General features: G+C 38.3%; 1 protein-coding gene across 5 annotated transcripts in view; it reads left to right on the forward strand.

Annotated features, from left to right (window-relative positions):
- The window catches only part of CFAP58 (cilia and flagella associated protein 58), a 63,711-nt gene that overhangs the window by 1,212 nt on the left and 43,601 nt on the right, over positions 1 to 18,898 (forward strand). For 2 of the 5 annotated variants that reach the window (XM_031554502.1, XM_031554503.1), the window contains exons 2-8: positions 369 to 414; positions 3,222 to 4,552; positions 6,357 to 6,638; positions 11,863 to 12,011; positions 13,063 to 13,219; positions 15,203 to 15,397; positions 18,148 to 18,285. In XM_031554502.1, the coding sequence (XP_031410362.1) occupies positions 4,391 to 4,552; positions 6,357 to 6,638; positions 11,863 to 12,011; positions 13,063 to 13,219; positions 15,203 to 15,397; positions 18,148 to 18,285 (1,083 nt within the window). In that variant the 5' untranslated portion in view covers positions 369 to 414; positions 3,222 to 4,390. Of the gene's footprint in view, positions 1 to 368; positions 415 to 3,221; positions 4,553 to 5,235; positions 5,325 to 6,356; positions 6,639 to 11,862; positions 12,012 to 12,333; positions 12,384 to 13,062; positions 13,220 to 15,202; positions 15,398 to 18,147; positions 18,286 to 18,898 lie in introns of those variants that run through there. The other 3 variants (XM_019617798.2, XM_019617802.2, XM_031554504.1) reach the window with 3 other exon arrangements.

The raw sequence follows: 18,898 nt of genomic DNA on the forward strand, positions 1-18,898 counted from the left end.
TGGTGGTGAGCCGTAGCCGTAGCCGTAGCCGTAGCCGTAGCCGTAGCCGTAGCCGTAGCCGTAGCCGTAGCCGTAGCCGTAGCCGTAGCCGTAGCCGTAGCCGTAGCCGTAGCCGTAGCCGTAGCCGTAGCCGTAGCCGTAGCCGTAGCCGTAGCCTAGGACTTTGCTTTTCTGCTATTGTTGCTGTGCTTTCTATCACATTATGTCACTGTGTATCTCAACAGATGCTATTATGTATTCATCATCCCATTCAGGATCTCCTTTCTGTTTCTAAGGTGGTGGAAGTTTATGGTAATGTTAGACATGTAAGTAGAAAAGTCAAGCCAAGACATACTAATTTGACTTTTTTTTTAAATACAACTTAACAGTTCAGAAGAGGCTGGAAAGGTGGAATCGCATCTCCTGACAACTCCAGTACGTGATTCATTGTTTGACTATTGTTGCACCATAGAAGGCTGAAGATAATTATCTTGCTGAAAGTAGTAATTTATTTGATAATGAGCCAAGCTCCGCTAGCCTTACTCAGATGTTGGGCAGGGCCTGAAGCTGTGAGCTGTGGAGTAACAGTGCTGCAGTACACTGGGAGGTAGCCTGTGACTGTTGCATGGATCCTACTGCAGCAGATATTAGATGTAATAATGCTATTTCTGCAGTAGGCTCTAAGATCCTATTAGCAGGAGCAGAGCAAGAGTAAGGTTTGGGTTGAGTGTTAAATTCTAGGTAACTTTTCCCCTTGCTTTTGGACATATCAGAATAATATAATTCCTCTATCTTCTTTCTATTTGTATTTCTAATCTGTTAGAAAACAAACACTATTTCTTCAAACTGTTACAAGAAGTAAATAAAAAATGAAGTTCTTGCAAGGTCTGTAAAGAGAGAATAAGGATATGACAGAGAGCTGTGTGTAGGCAGCAGAGAAACAGGCTTTAGTACAGCTTCCAGCTGTCACCCTCACAAGGAGCAGAGGACGTGGAGCTGCCCACAGGGAACACGCACAGAGATTCACTTTCTTGCAGGTCAAGCAGGAGGGAGGTTCATGCTCAAACGATGCTTGCTATGGCCATATCTTTTATACTGCACATGACTGTGTAAGCCTGCAGGAAACCTCCTCAGGATGGGATTCTAGGAGGTGTAGCATTTTTTGAAGGCACAGCTTGGTGTGCCCCAGCAGAGCATGAGCAGCCCAAGGGGAGAAAAGACCAGGGAATTCCCTTCTGCCTGTGAATGTTTCATAGCTCCCAGCTACCACACAAGAAAATATCACAGTTTTCCAGATGGTGTCCTCATCTTATGTATGACCTTATAAACACCTTTAATCTCTGCAACTCTTGTAGTCTTTCTTAGGTATTATGAGAGGAGGGTTTTTAATAGCCTCTTCCTCCCAGAGGACTCACTTGTGAAGTGGTGAGAGATGCCAGATAAGTTTTCAGTTAAGGAAAGATTTGGTGATTGAAAATTCAAAGATTGAAAAATGAAATATGAGCGAGGGGTACAGGAGTCAAAGATAAGGGTGTGAATTCTGCTGTTGGAACAGAAAGGCTGTTGGAAAGCATAGTGGGAGGAGCTGATTCTGCTAATGAGCACATTGTGAATCCAGACATATTTCAAACTCTTTCTTTAAATGAACACAAATATTCATGATCATGAACCAAGGCAGCAGAGTGCTGCCTTCCTTCAAGGCTCTGGGAGGTCTGCTGGGTTTGGCTCTGAGTAGGGCAGAGGATAAAGAATTTCTAATAGGTGTGACAGACCATCATAATCCTTGTTGCAGAACTGGGAGGAAAACCTAGGGTAGGAAACTGTTCTGCTGTTTCAGATGGTGCTGGGGAAGGGCGAGTACAGCATGGATCCAGGATTATTGACCTAATTTCTGTTGCTTTCCATCATTTTAATCCATTTTATTTTTTTAATGTAGAGCATGTAATTGTACATTATACACAGCACACTTGTCAGCTTCAGCTTGTCTCAGAGCTAACCAAACTCTTTATTAGGCATTTTTTCTATTAATCAAAACATTTTCATGATTTAACTTTTTAGGAAAATGGTAATGAGATATAGTATGTTTCTGCCTCTTGAGATTGTTGGCTCAACTCCAGTGCCAAACATGATCAAGGTTGCTGCTATTTGTGATTTGCTGCATGATCTTTATGAGCAAGTAGAGAGTTTCAATCTAGTTTATCAGAACAAGTGTTCACATTAGCAAACTATCATTTAATTTAAAAATAATAAGAAGGATTTCAGAAAGAGTAAAGTAAAAAATCAGCTGAATAATTAAGTAATCAAGAACTTCTTAGCATCTCTCTGTGACTGGAGGCATCACTACACATTTTTGTACATTCTTATTCCTTTTAATACTGCCAAACTGATGTAACTCAGAAGAGGCAAACTGGATTTTAGGGCACATCCCAGACAGATGATCAGCACACTGACACATCTGCAGTGTCACTGCTGCTGGAGACCATGAGATTGCAATTGATTTCTCTGGCAATATGAAAACCACAATACTTGCATGTAAAGAACTTATGTAGATAACGTTTTTAATAAATGTAATAACTAATATTTAAAGTATTTTACTATAAGCAAATGGTTGACAAATTTTGCCTTCTTACTGTTGCATCCCTATTGATTATATTATCAGGGTAAAATGAACAAAGGCTTATTCATGGATGAGGTCCAAGCTTTTTATATATGTTTACATCATTATGTCTCCTCGTGATAGTTATTATTCGGAACACGTTTCTAAAACAGAACATGTCCGGGCTGAAAATAGCTGTTGTTAGGGGGCAGTTCATCAGAGCACTGTGGTGGTGCAGTGCCACCCAGTGATTGTCTGTCTTACTACAGGATGGTGTAAAGTAAAAAAAAAAAAAAAAAAAAAAAAGTTTCCTACCCTACTGTCTGATTTTCCTTTATTACTACTTTGCACCCAAAGTTATAACCATGTATCCAAAAGGTTCATCTTGCACTGTCCAGAAGACGTGTGCTGTCCTGGCCCCTGCCCCAAATTGTTTATATCCTCTGGATGTTATGATGAGATTTTACTCTAGTTATTTGTATTTCTGCGGCAGACCATAAATCCTTATATTCAGCAAGTGATGGCTTATCATTTTCATGCTGCTATGGTTTAAAACATGCATTAAATTAACTGCCTGAGGGTTGTGGCCTCAAATAAATCAGTATGCAAGTATTTAAACTGCTACTAACCCTTTCTGTTTCCACAGAAACACGTATGTGCTGCTAACACAAACTCTTATATGAGGCTGTTGAAACAGGTGAATCTGTTTTTTATCAGAAGGTACTGATGTCTTCTGAATGAAGTCAGATAGTCAAGGAACTACATTACTATCCTTTCACCTGAAGCTTCCTGGGTTCATCTTGTCCCTGCTACTAATGAAACTACAACTTATTACAGTGTAGTAGTACTATACTATATTAAATAAAATATTATAGTATAGTAGGGAATTATTTCTCCTGCAGTAGAGGAGTTTTTTAGGTCTTGCTAGCAGAAAGGTTTTCATAGAGCTCAAAACATTGGTTTATTCTACAAGGAAGAGTTAAAAAGTCATCCCTCTTGAAGAGTTTCATCCTGTCTAGTGCTTTACTGCATTACATGAGTACATTATTCAGAGCCAGGACAGTCACAGCACTCTTGCAGGATGGCAGCTGTGGCTATTTACATTTTACCAAGAAATATAAAGCACAGGACGCTGAGCAGCTGGTCCTAAGTTATAGGAAGCTATGGTCACAAACCCAAATATCCTCAAATGTCTTTCTAGCTCCCTGATCATTGATCATGAACCTGTTGATGCATTTTGTAGGGTTTTTTTTTTTTCAGAATTAATTCTTAGTGAATGAGATTTTGTCCCAGATTTGTCTTCTGTTTACATGTAAAGTTGCTGAGTGTTTTAACTCATGGTAGTTGTCTAATTAAAAACAGGCTTCAGTGCAAACTATTGTAGACTTCTGATGTGATCACCTTATTACATCTGCAGAGCTGCTAGAGGTGTAGCAATTGTAGGGATGAACTTGTCAAATTGGAATGAATTTAGCTCAAGGGGCACTTGTTATGAAGATCAGCCTATGAAGTTACCATCAGTAAGTCTTACAGTGCACCATGGCTTTGCAAAACAGAAGGCCAGAAGGATGCCTCAATATATGGCGGTAACTTTTGGTTGCTGTTATCCACAATTGCAAACATAACCTAAAATGGGAAGATGAATGTGTTAGTTCATAAGTTTCCATTCTTGTTTTTGTCCCGCAGTAAGAAAAGGTATCATAACTATCCAGCTATTACACTCTTATATTGTATGAACTCTTTGTTTTAACTTGTCCTTCAGCAGCATTTTGCTAACAAAGCAAAAAAAAAAAAAGTCTTCTGGTATTTCCTCACATGTGCAGCTGTTTTGTTGATGAAAGGTCTAAACATTTGATTTTGTTGATGATCCAAAATCCTGGAAACAAGGAATTATCGTTATCACCTCCCCAGTGCTCTTGTTACGTTGGAAGCATCACCACAAAGGAAAACGAAGAAAGAGTGCAAAACCTAGAAGAGGTACTTTTATTTATTAATTTATTATGAGAAGCGTGCTTGAATATGACTGAAACTCTTTCTTTCAGCAAATACAATGTTTTGTGATTAAGTCATACGTATACAAAATACATTATAAAACATGCATTATTCTCCAGCCCTGATGGTAACATCAGACCATTTCAAAGCCTCCCTTTGAAATTACGTGTTTTGCCATGCAGTCAGTAAAATGAAGTGCTGCAATTCAGGCTTCATTAAACCAGGCAGAATTTTCTGTTGTTGCTATTAGGTTGATGTGGAACTTAAAGGTCGTGTGTGGTGTCCATTCTGCTGGGGATGTGCACATGGAACATTATGTTCCTGCCCTAAAAGCTATCAGGTGGAAGAATTTGTGACCCCACTGAGGGGAAAATGATGAGTTCAAGGGCTCACTGGTAGCAGAGCAAACAGCAGCAGCCTGTACTTTCCTGCAGCTCTTAAGGCACAGAGCCATTGTCTGGGTTCCCTTGTCACGTACTCTGCTTTTGTACCAAATCGCTAACGAGTCGACAAGGGTACGGCGCTTGGGTAGTGTTGAGTGGGAGAGGAACACAGCCTGCATCCCCACAGACCCAGTGTAACTTCTCTCAGCCAGAACTTTGCGAGGAGATGGCGGGGCAGAATCCCACCCCGGCCACAACGCCTCCCCCGGCGGCCATGACGGCCCGCCTGCCGCCGTTGCTAGGAGACGGCCCGGCAGCGGCACCAGCCACGGGTAGGGCACTCGCAGCCCGGCCCCGCCGGCACCATGGAGGAGGTGAGCCCCCAGCCTGGCTTTGGGCTGAGCAAGCGCTGTACCGCACAGCAGTCCCAGCTGCGTTGTCTCCTTTCAATTTTAGATTTTCCAGGCACTATGGGCTAGTGTACTTCCCAAGCCAGATGAAATAAATATTTGCTCTCGGATTTATTTACTTTCTGTTTTTTGAAAGTGCTCAGCTTTCTGTCTGGAAGGACAGTCTGGCAGGAGAGCCCCGAGCCTGCCTCCGGGGTGCAATCTTAAAGATACACCTAGCCCTCAGATCACAGCGTGGAGATGCTCGGCCTGGCTGTGACCAAGCTTGAACAACGGCAGCAACGCCCCTGTGACAGGGCAGCGTCCTGGGGGCTGATTCACCTCGCTGCTTAGCAAATCCGGCTAACTTCCAAGAAGTGGCTGTTCCACCCCTGCTTGGTGTGGTTGTTCTCCGCTGAAGGCTGTAATGGAGGTTATTTTAATCTGTTTGTAAAAATATTGACGGGATTTGGTGCTTAAATCGAGCAAGCAATATCTGGCTTCATAACAGAGCTGCATCTGAAATTTCCTCTTTGAGAAGTTGAACAGAAGCACTCCCAGCAGGGGATGGCTTTGCTTCCATTGCTGTTACCAATGCTTTCTGATGTGTTTATAGCTGGCGCTCTTTGCATAAGAAGAATAAATGAATCATACTTAACAGTGTAGGGAACTGGGAGGAACCTAGGCTAAAATGCTGGCTTACCTGAGTAGCCAGTGGATTATTTAAACACGGTCACAATAGTATTTTCTAGACCCATCTCTAGAATAGCTGTGGTACTCAATTACAGGATCTCGGTGTTAAAGCACAAGTTACTTCAGTAAAATGAGGGGAAATCTATTTGAAGAACAGACTGAAATGTGCCTATTACATGGCTACAAGAGAACTATAATTACAGAAATTTTTGACTGGATTTCTTAGATATTGCACACACAATATATTGCTTTTTTATATTTTGAGGTCAAAAGCAAAATGTTCAGTTCCTCCCATTAATTGATTATCTGTCTCATCTCATTCAGGAAAAGTCTGCAAAGCTGTATCTAGAAGAAAGTGCTTTTGAAGCACTGGAAAAAGACTTTCAAGAAGTCATCAATCTACTTAAAGGAGATGATACTCTGGAAAAATTTCGAACAGAATATGAAAAGCTGTATGCTGTTTTGAAGAAGTCTCATGAAAATGAGAAGCGACTCATGGAAAAATGCAGGCAGCTGAATGCTGAACTTGTGGTGAATTCCTCTAAAGTAGCTGCTCTCACAAAGCTCTCTAAGGACGATCGGGGAACTATATCATCATTGAAGACGGTAAAGTTTTGAATAGAATTAAGTATGACATGAAATTGTTAATGAAAAACTTGGTAATAAAACTATCTACAGGAACGCTTTATTTTATATAGAGATCTAAATGGGGGACCAAGTGTAGAGCTAGCATCTCCAGTTCCTCAACCTCTACTTTGCTACTGATTGCTTTGTTTCTTTAGCCTGGTATTTTTACTCATCTCAGTTAAATTCTGTATTTATTTGCATAGGTCTAGAACTGAGTTGACCTCATTGGCTTTCTATTACTCAGTAGTACAAGTACTTCCATGTGTGTAAAACAGCATATCTACGTTTCCAACTTGCACAGCTTTTGAAACTGGAATCATTATTTTTTTTGAAGTGCTGCTTGGATGTTAATTATTGCCAGAATATGAAAAATCTAATTACATGCTGAAATATGGATTGTAGATATTTCATGGTGTTTCTGAAAAGGAATCCTATATAGCATTTCAATGTCACTTCACCAATTTACTCTAATGTGTTCTTTGTTATTATTGATCTGAATGCAGTCAAAGTGCTTGACTTGCTAAAGAGTAATCAATGTTTTTAGCCTTCTACTGAGGTTTGACTACCGTGGACCTAAAACTGCCAAATGATTAGATAATAGTATTTTTTTTTTTTCCTCCTGATTGTTTAAAAGCTTAGGTTGTGGTATCTAGATTGGCATTAATTTCTCACTTAGTTGAGACACCTACATGCCTTGCAATAAAGTGTTATTTCCTAAGAATAGGAGAGGCTGCAATTGCCATTAAATGCTTCAAAATAGCGATTAAAATTCTTTATGGACTTATTTTGTTCCAGTAAAATAAATTCAGTGTAACAATAGGACATATCTATTAGCATTAGAAATAGAAGTTATTTAACATGAATTTTCTTATCCATAGTATTACAAAGAAAATAAACACTCAGAATAAATCCAACTAGCAGTGCTGTCATCCTGTGGCTGCAGCTTGCTAGCCTGTGGCACTGCTCAGAACGCCCTCAGGAAGGGGGAAAAGGGGGGAAAACCTCATAAAATCTTACTGCTTTTCACTGCTGCTAATCAAAATCTGGTAGGTGGCAGTCAGGAATTGCAGTTTTTACCACTTTCTGTTACGTGGCTATGGTATGAGTGTGAACAGTAGCAAAGACAGTTCTTCAAGATGTTCCTAAGCTGAGGCAACATTGTCTTGGGAATGTCATAAAACTGAAGAATGGAAGAATAGGGAAAAAATGAGAGCCTTTACAATGTCAGAGTTGATTTAAAGCTAAGGCAAGCTATGTTTTAACAATATCACCTGCTATTGGCGCAACTAAGTGATTTTGTAGTGAAAAAGCTGCTTGACAATATGGTCATATTAGAAGCAATGTGCAAAACACAGCATGTAACATGTAAATTCCAGTTGCGTGCTGTGGATCATGTAAACAGCACCAGTACTTTTCAGTTTGGATGTGAGAACTAATCTTTCTCTTAAATACTCAAGAATTATTTGGATGCTATTTAAGATATTCACATTATTTTGTGGGATTTGACTGGCGTTATTCTTCAAAAAGAAGAATAACGTGAAATATGAAGAGAAGTTCAGTTGCAGCTGTAGTAAGATACGAACACTCAAAATCTTTCACAGGTGCTTAATGTGGGTGTCAAGAAAGGTTCAAGTACTCAAATAGCAAATATGATGTTCTGCAGCACTGAGTTAGACAAATAATCTGTTCCAGTGTTTCATTATTTACAAGTGATAAGAGAATTCCAGTGGGGCTGTTCCTGTAAGAATGGTATAGCTGCTTCAAATTAAGGTCCTCAATCTTGGTGACTTGATGGGTCATCAGGGTAACAGGTTTATAGGTTTGCTTTTGTGGGTTGTTAGTTCATATACAAATAAATGTTTCAACCAAGCTGCAGGGGCAGAATCTTTCTCCATGTGGAACCTGGTTGTAATCTGTAGGATTTGTTTAGGGTCAGGCGTTAACTGCACAAATCAATTGCTGGTAGGGCCCAGGTCAATAATAATCAATAGTTGTTACTGTCTGTTGGCTGTTCAGTGCTTTGTTTTGCAGTTTTAATAAACTGGACATAGTAGTCTGCTGTTTATTGTCATGTCAGAGAAGAAGGGCCAAGCTGAACCATAGGGAAGTACAGTTCTCTCTTTCACTATTAGGGAAACTGATCTATAGGGCTGCAGTGGAAGAACACCAGAATGGGAATTTATAGGAGCTCATACTGCCCTGCTTTGAGTTACCAAGTTTTCAGTTTTCAAGAGAATCAATCCAGTGTACTAGGAAAACATTTCATAAATTCTCAGATCACTGATGTGATCTTTGGGTCTGTTTAAGGAAATAAATAAAGCAGTCACATTTCATGATTTGTGCTTCACATTTTTCAGGATACTTATTCTATATGCACACATGCGGCTTCCATCTTTAATTATACAAGAAACTGCATGTACCTACATTTGTACTGCATTACTCAGTGATTCTGATACAGTCTACCTTCTTTCAGTTTCCCTCTCCGCTGAGTAATAATATGGTTATTTTTTTCCAGTTAAAGCATCCACCTTCAGAAATTTCCTCCTCTCTACTGTTGAGTTTAAAGGAAGACATACTATTTATACTTTACTCAAAGTAAAATAAACCATGAAGGAAACAATCACAATGGAGACTAGTTTTCCTGATGCTGAAGTCTGTAGCAATCTTTTTTTTAATTTTGCCTTTTAATGATGCCATCCTCTGTATGTGCTAACCCTATTGACAAAAGTTGTTTCAACATATATGAAGAGCAAGATACAGTTCAAGAAGTTCAGCACAGGGTTTCCTGCAATCACAGCCTGTCTGAATGGCCTCACTGACTTCAGGTGATTCCTTCTGTGGACTCTCACCAAAACAAAATGCAGTTTTGAGCCTAAGGACTCACTCAAGCCAGTAAGATCTCTCAAAAGGCTTATTGATATTATTCACCAGTTCTGTCCCCCAAAACTCCAATCATAATGATTTAATTACCCAATTTTAATCACAGTTTAATCAGCCAGCAGGAAGCTTTGATTTAAGTAATCAGCTTTAATCTTATTTTCCATTTGCATTTTTCTAGAGAAAGATTGGTTGTCTCTTGCTGGTTGCCACATCTGAAAAGTGTTTTTTCAGCTATATTTTGTTGTTGTTTTTCTGGTGTGTTTTTTTTTTTTTTTTTTTGCCAGGCATGATGATATGCTATGTCTTTGTGCCATTGTTTCAGCCTAGCATGCATTAATTTAAATTTCATAATGCAATATTTTTATGTAAGAGAATAAAGAGTGAAAAATTTATTACCTATTAGATTATATCTAATAGTTTGTGAGATCATTGCTGCATTTAAATGGAAATTAGAACTCTAAATGTGTAAAACAAAAACTGACTTTAGTATTTGAAACTGTTCTAAATATGCTTGATACATAACTAGAAAGCATTTTTCAAACTAGATTTTGAACTAAGTAGTTTACTAAGTAATAAAAATACAGTTTGTTGATTATAATCTTCAGAGTTTCAGAACAAGTAAAACCCACCATTTAACTCTTCATTATTAGTCTGGAAAGAAAAAAAAAAAGCCAGAGGACAAACATTCCTGATCTTTAAGCTCCATCTGGTTTCTCAAATTTCAATATGCTGGACTAATTGAATAGCTAACACGAAGACATATTCTCCCTCTAGCTTGAAGAGACTACAGATGTTATATTCTGTGTTAGGTTTTCAGCAGATTCTGGTAGTCTGCTATTTCTGCTGCTTCAATGACTTGAAGTTTTTAACTGAGGCTGTATACAGCTTAGCACTACATTTATTCAATTTGAAAGAGCTCAATACATACATTGACCATACATCATAACATAGCTTGTCATTATTTCTAACTTAATGTTTTACAGGTTTATTTTTAGAACCAGGGATATTAATTCAAATAAGGAATGGCTAGTTTAAAAAAAAAAGGAAAATTCATATAAATTATTAATCTTCAAGTTGACATAGAATGACTTGGGTTGGCAGGTGCCTCAAAGATCATCTAGTTCCAGTCCCACTGCCATGGGCAGGGTTGCCAGCCATTAAATCAGACTGAGCAGGAGCCCATCAAGTCTGGCCCTGAATACCTCCAGAGGTGGGGCAGCCACGATTTATCTGGGCAGTCATCTGATATTATTAGTTGTGGAGGTATTCTCAATTTTTTTCACTGTTACATTATTGTATGATATAAGTAGAAATTGAAAGGGATGTTATTTCCTGATGGACTTGTGCTTGTATCTGACCCTGCTCAGGGAGGTCCTAGAGGTAATATAGAGTTGCAGAGCCACACTTGGAATCTACATCCATTAAAGTCCATGAAGTTAAACACTCTGTCAGCAGCCAGGTGAGAAAAGAGCATGAGGGACCAGACAGAATACCATGATTTGCAGTTCAGGGACTTGTAGTGTTAAAAGTACTATCTTTATTGGGAATATTTCTTCCATTCACATGTCTATATGCTTTCTGATTCAGTGCAATTTTTAGGATAGAATTCCACAACTACTCAGAGCATGGTTTGAACTTAGCAAGGAATAAGGATGCTCTATGTGATTCTTAAGGATCTTTTTTAAGGGGGAGAAATGCAGAGGAAATTAGCAAATGAGAGTGATTAATTTTCTATACCTGTTTGTAGATATCAAACCATGGGATTGTGAGTTTGGCGTTCAAATAATTCTACGTGTTGAAGTTTGGCATGAGAATTGTAGCTCGACTAAATATGTAGTTAAAGCCAAAATGCACTAGGTCCTCACAGATGCAAAGGAACAAAGAGGTAGCAAGGCCAAGAGTAACATCTCTTTTTACCACTCTGAGAAATAGTAATCTGGTTGTACCTTGTTGTTGTAACAGCCAATAAGATTTTTAGAAACTTAAGTGAGCCATTAGAGTACAAGGGGATTTTGTAGGCACTGAGTTTTCAGTAAATGTTTAGACTTACAGAACCAAAACCTCCAAGAGTGATATTTGATAATATTCCAATCTTTGTGTTACGAGGTTTTGTGATGTGAACTGACATTATCTGAATGGCTGAAAATGCCCTTGTTCTAGTGAAAAGACAACTGGTGAAGGAAACTGTTGTGAATCTGAGCATGAAAAGGCATGAAAATCTAGTTTCTTAATTAACCAAAATGCAAGGCAATTAATTTCTGATTTGTTGTTCCCTTTCAACCCAATTTAATTTCTATAAATGTTTTCTGTTTGTTTTTTCAAGGAGATTGAAAAAGCCTGGAAAATGGTGGATGCAGCCTATGAAAAGGAACAGAAAGCAAAGGAAACAATTCATTCACTACAAGAGGAAATAGCACGCCTAACTATTTCAGTGGAGCAGGGATCTAGACTGTCCTCCAGTCAGGAGTATAAGTAAATTTCCCCCCCTCCCCCCAAAAAAAAACACAAGTGCCTGATCTAATTTTCTATTATTCTACACCTTGTTTAGCCACTGGTGTATACTAGAAGGTCACTGGAAATCGGAGACAGATTTTTTTTTTCTCCATTTTACTTTTCTCATGAGTGCACATTTATTCATCCACATGTTTATGCAGTGAATGAGTACAGAATCAGACTGCTAGTGAGTTCATCTAGCATTGAATTAAGCTGAGAAAACAAAAAACAGTACTGTATACTTTCTCAGTAATGGTCCCAGTGTTTTATATGACGAGCATTTCAATATACTGTCTTTCAGAGCAGGAATCAGTCAAGTATTTAACTTACAATGGCAGTAGGGCCCAATAGGTAAGTAAAGGAAGCAGGAGACTTCTGTTCCTAGTCTTGTTATAAGGCATTATCATTGGCTGTATATATTCATATATTTTTTTTTTTCAGTTCAACTGTTGAACAATGCAGCCACTAGCATAGAGTGACTTAATCTCAGGTGGAGCCTCTAGCTGCTACAACATACAAATAATTATGATCCTGAGGACCCATCGATTTTAAATGCTCTCCAAAAGCTCTCTTTATAGTCAGGTCCTCAGGTTGTTCTTATGCTTTAACATTAACTATAAACTCAAAGGTGAGATAGAGTACATCGACCTGTAGGATCTGTGTACTTTCTTTGAGATTGCTGATGGCTGAATCAGCTAGTTATGAATTGCTATATTCACACTGTGTAAAGGTTTTTATATTACATATTCTGGATATGTATGGGGCATGCTCATTTTTTGATGTTTCCAACTCTTGTTAATGTGAGGATGGGATGAAACAAGAGAGGGATTTATTGGACTAGTGTTGATGGTGACTCTTAAGTCACCGCGATAGGTAAAGCCTATAATTTGATAGACCAGAACAGTATTAATCCAAGAAGAGATTAAAATGAAACGAACTTCTAAGCTATTTTTTTTCACCAAAGATCTTGTCCTGGTGTAGGAGGAAGAAGGTTTCTGCCACTGCTTAACTATTGTTTCCTTACTTCCAGTATCGGTGATTTGATAAAATACAAAGAAGAGATAACAAAGGAGCGAGACCAACTCTTGTCAGAGGTCGTGGAGTTACGTCAAAGTCTAACTCAAGCCATAGAGCAGCAACAGGATACAGAGAGGGCAAAGAATGAGGCAGATGAAGCTGTTATGCAGGTCTGTACAGCTCACCAGGTGATGATTTTAGGCTCTGTCCTAAACGATTCTCATCTGCTGCAATTGATCTCAGTTGACTAATATACTACTGCTTATTCTTCCACATCTAGACCCTTTTCAGGAATGCTCAGAAGAGTCTGTTGTGAATTTTTATATTTTTCTCTATTTCTTGGCTATGTCCTTGGAAAAACGTATTGTCATGTACCAGCTACTTCCACAGCTCCCCAGTAACCTGATTTGAGCCAGAGTTCCTCTGCCAGTGTCATAGTTATCCTTCATACTTGCGATTCTTTGGTTTGTTTCTTTTCTGCATTGTAAATCCCTGCGCTTCTGAAGAGCAACTTAGAATAGACCTGGAATTTTGATCCTTGTTCACTTTCTGTTGATTGTGATTGTTGTGTGATGCCATGCAATTATTTTTAAGAATGTATCAAATTCTGACTTAAAAGTTGATTAGGCTCTTTTCTCCTGCACTGCTGCTGGAAAGCTTTTTCAAAACCTTGCTTTTTCTAATGGTTAAAAACTTTGTAACACTGACTTCTACCTGCTGATTTTGAGCTTAAATAATTGTTCGCTTCACTGGTGTCTGTACAGAGCAGTCACATTCTATCTCTGCTTTTCTTTGTCTGCTCTTTAAGCGAGGCTTTCTATTTTTCTGAACATCAGAATAGACAGGCCTCTTCATTGAGCTATGTGTATATCTTTCTTTAAATGCATATAGCAGCTAGAGATACAGGAAACAGGATCAGTAGGATACCCACTGGATGGAGAGAAAGTAGATCAGAAAGCCTGCATCAACATACAAAAATACAACAGTGAAGGATAAAGGAACATAAAGAAAAACATAAATAGGGACTAGAGCAAGAAAGGAGAGAAGAACACTTAAAGAATAAAGAAGACAAGGAAGCATCATTTAGCTTGCAATTTTTATTAATCACAAATAGGAAAGGGTTGATGTGCCTGTGTTCCATGCACAGTATTATTTTTTGTTTCTAAAGATTATTTGGGAATGTAATACAAGAGAATATAAGTATTTGTTTTTCTGTCAGCACTGCAGGTATGTGAGAAAAGAAAAAAGTGAAACTCCCATAAAATCTTTCTGAATCTTGCCACCTTTAATCTTTCGATACCTACTTCATCGGCCCTTTAATTTTTGGGATTCTTACAGTGCATGGAACCACCTTCCATTCTTCCAAAACAAAATTATCTTCCACTTCAGACTGCTTAAATAACAATGTTTTTTGAAGAACCTGTTGAAGACTCTGGCAGTTCTGCCAACTGTGTGTGCTGACAGGGAGAAGAATCATTAAGTGAAGAACATCTTTCAACTGCTGATCTCTGTCTGAACTGGACTTTTCCATGTAGATCAACCTCCTATAGATATTCTCTGGTGCTTCTGCTCCATCAAATTTTTGGGGACAGAGAGAGCAGAAGTCACAAGAATATTATCAAATGTGAGAGAAAATTTCTTTCAAAGTTTCTGCTGAGGAATTTTGAGAGCAGAAATATTGAGAGTAATTGTGAATAACTGCTTGGACATCTTTGTCTTTTCTGTATTTGTCTAAGTGTTTCTGCTGGTGGGGTAAGAAAAAAAAACAAATCCTTGCTATATAGCATTAAATCCAAGTTTGTTTTAACCCTGCGTTCAAAAAATACCGCTTCACTAATAACTTGTAATAGAAAATACATCTGTGCCGCTGCATCTCCAGGAGGATGCTCTGTGTATCTGAGCTCTATTGGACCCTCCTGCATGGATGAACTGGATGGCACTTAACAAATTCTCACGATCAATAAATAGGTTACCTAATACAGGATTTTCAGTCCAGCTATTAGATAACATAGTTACTTCTCAGATCTGTGCAGTAGTGAATGCAGTAGAATAGAAGCCATTGTTCCTAACATTAAGCATGAGAGGTGAGAGGCCTTTTATTTCTAATTAAAAGGCAGTGGAACTTAAATTTTTTGTTTTCTTTATTATTACAGCTTCAGCAAGAAATCCAAATGCGTAACAATGAGGTATCACGAGAAGCTCGGAAGAAAGAAAAAATGGACAAGGACCTGAAAAATCTTCAAGCTGAAATAGTTAATAAGCAGGCTGAGATCAAGAATTTACAGCAACGTATACAAAAGAATAAAGAGGAACAACTGAAGATGGAACAAAATCTGAAAGAGCAGAAGGTAGGGCATTGGCATGCTTTTCATCTGGTCTAAAGTTAGAGTCAGATTTCAAAATAAGAAGAAATTTGATCTTCCTGAAGGGAAATGGATGGAGATTATTTTAAGTCAATACATTCTATTAATTATTTATTTTTATATAATATTAAAAACTAACAAATATTTGAAGGCAGATGACAGATTTCAGATAAAATTTCTCTCAGAAATCAGTAATGAAGCACAATGATATAATTAGAGATCATTTCATCCTGAAAAGATGATAGTGAATGAGACAAAGTCTGTGAAGCATGATGAACTAATGATAGTAACAGAAGATTGCTGAGTTGGACTTCTGGCACATACTGCCAGTTTTACCACTGATTGAGTGCAGTGGCATGGATAAAGCCATTTTAAGTCCGATCCCTTTTTTTCTTCTCTGTCACAATAATTTTCACCTACCTCTCAAGCCTGTGGAAGTGTTTCTGTCAAAGGGCAGAGAATTGTCTTCGTAAACCTTTTTGATTGATATTCCCCTTTCTGTTTCCAAAAACTTTATCTGGAAATGTACTAACAGTGTTCTGGAAGTGTTTGAATTTTCAGGTTTTCAGTCCATTTCCCCTGACTTTGAGAAACTCTCAGAGAAGCAATTTCAGTAAATGGCAGGAGAGATCTCATCACTGTATAACGGTCCTACCTCAAGGGAAACTTTCTTGGGAGTTGTATGTATCTAGTAAATTTATGGCTTTTATAGCTTTTTCTTCCCTTTGGGTCCCTGAATTGGTGAGGGTAGAAGTTTGTGAAATTTTTTTTTCAATGTATACTCTTAGTAAAATACTTAGCAAAAAGAGGGAAGGAAAACATGATTGTTTCTCTGAATACACTTGCTTGTTTATCTGAATTTCTCCTCCCATTAAGAAGAATAGTGAGTTGCTCAAGAAGTGCGTGCAGAGGTGAGTAACAAAGCTGATGAAATAATGAGAAAACAAATGCTATGAGAAGCAGCTGAGGAAAATAGAGTAGTTTAGTCCAGAGATAAGGAGCTGAGGGGAGACCTCATCACTCTCTACAGTTGTCATAGAGGAGATTGCACTAAGAAGGTTGTCACCTTTTCTCAGGTGACGGGTGGTAGGATGGAAAGAAACAGGCTCAAGTTTTGCTAGGAAAGGTTTAGACTGGATATTAGGAATAATTTATCCATAGTGAATATGGTCAAGTGGAACAGCTGTCCAGGGAAGCGGTAGAGTCCCCTTCACTAGTGGTATTTAATTTATATTTATTTATATTACTATGTATCACATATCACATATATACTAGTGGTATTTATTTATATGGAAGCAGCAATAAGAGATGTAGTTTAGAGGTGGACTTAGTATGTCAAGTTGGTGGTTGGACTTTAGTGATCTCTTAAGATCTTTTCCAATCTAAATTACTTTATGACTGTGCAAATATCACCAAGTATTTCTTGAGGGCAACTTCACAATCTGCCAAGACATACTGTTTTTAATCAGGATGTCTGTGATTCATGGTTTTGCAGTATTCTTTGTCTTCCTTTCTATAGCTTCTTTTGGGCTTTCTAAGTGCTTATTTTAGGAGCATTCAGTTGTCCAAACTGTCCTGGAAACTGAAAGTTCCCATAAAGTGCCATGCCTAGGCTAATTAACCGGGCTGCTGCACTGTTTTGATTGCCTGTCATGGCTTGAAGTTGTCTGTGGAATCGCTGCATTGTCCTTCACAAAAAAATCTGTTCAAACATAGGGTACTCTGGAGTTAAGTTAGAGATCTGTAAGAGGAGGTGACTCAACTATTGCCACACAATAAGGTTATTTTTAATCAACTGAATTGTAGTTGGCTATGATGTCTGCTCTTACTCCACTCAAATTTATAATCTAATATTATTGCTTGAATGACAGTGAAGTTGGTTTGGTACAGCAGCTGTAGGTTTCACTCCACCCATGCCCCAGTCTGAACAAAGAATACTCAGAAACAGTGTAATCCTGACATTCATAACATAAGAAGCTGTTTTCCTGTTGTCTTCTTTTCACATGCATTTGTAAGAGTGATATCCTGCTCTGCTTCTTTTTTTTTTTTAAGAGAATAGTATGTCTTCATTGTTTTATTGCACATAAATACTTGAAGTGTGAAATATGATGATCATTCTTTCCTCACTTATGGAATAATGATTGTTAGAGGAAGTCTCATCAAGCAGAAAAAAACACTGGTGGATCCAATATTGATGTATTTGTACCCCATACAAACCATGAAACTGCTGTTCTGAGCTTTTGACTGAAGACAAATTAGAGAAGAAAATGGTTGGGTCCCGGTCTCAGCAAATCATGTACCTAGATAAATGCTATTGGCATATTAATGTAGAATTTGCTCACTAAGGGACAGAGCTCCCTTGCTCTCTACTGATTGAATCACTGAATCGCATACTGATTTTCAGTAATTATATGTTGCAAGTGATTGTGTTGCATGATGCTTGCCAAATGCCTAATATGAATTAAAATATTTATCCACTACCTGAGAAAGACCTGCTAAGCTTCCAGAAAAAAAATGACACTGGCTGTATTATTCATTAGAAATTATCATTTCATATGAACATTTCTCAAATTTCATATTAGTAGTTTCATCAGCAATGAAGAGTGGATTGTAAGCAGGCAACAATCTGCAACAGCTTTTATCTCCTGGAGAGATGGAACGTTCTGTCTTCATGTATATGAATACATTGTAATCAGATTAAAAAGAACTAATAGGATTGTTCCTTAATCTAACAGATGTTGAATGAAAGAACTGGTAAGGAACTTGAGCAATTTCAGATGAGAAATAAGAAGCTTGTGCAAGAGAGTGAGCAGCACAGTGTGATGTTTCAAGGAGTAGTGCAGGATCTTCACAGAAAAACAGTGGAACTGAAAGTAAGTACCAGAAAGTGTGCATCCTGTCAGGATATGTAGCTTGCTCCGAAAGTAATGCCTCCTATTTATTTCCATGGAAACTACAGCAGATACAAAGAGCGCAGTAACTATTTGATGGAGCAAATTCTCAGCTACAAAATGCTTTTTTTCAGCATAGTCACCACCATTAGCTGTGCATTTTTGCTAGTGATGAACAAAAGCTTATGTGCCTCTCTTGTGAATATCTGCACCAGAGGAGATGACCGACCCCTGTCATCACGACTGAAATGCATCACCCACTAACTCACTGTGCTCGCATCCCCTGCTTGATTTCCATAAACCTTCAGCAAGCTTTGAATATCACTAGATCCCATTTTTTCTTCATGGTGGAATTCAGCAACACACCTTTGCTTCATCTGCACTTCCATGTCAGACTCATTTTTTTCAGACTGCCCTCCTGCTGCCATCTGTCACATGGCAACAAAATGTAGTGGAATATTGGTAGGAAGGTTCAGCCTCTATTGCCATATAACCAATGTCTGCCTCTGATATCATGGGCCAACATAATAAAATAGGAGGCATTACTTTGAGAGCTGTCCTTGTATTTCTCTGACTGTAGTCATGCTACTTGGAA

The sequence above is a fragment of the Meleagris gallopavo genome, chromosome 8 (genome assembly GCF_000146605.3).
Source record: "Meleagris gallopavo isolate NT-WF06-2002-E0010 breed Aviagen turkey brand Nicholas breeding stock chromosome 8, Turkey_5.1, whole genome shotgun sequence".
In the NCBI taxonomy this organism is placed as follows: Eukaryota; Metazoa; Chordata; class Aves; order Galliformes; family Phasianidae; genus Meleagris; species Meleagris gallopavo.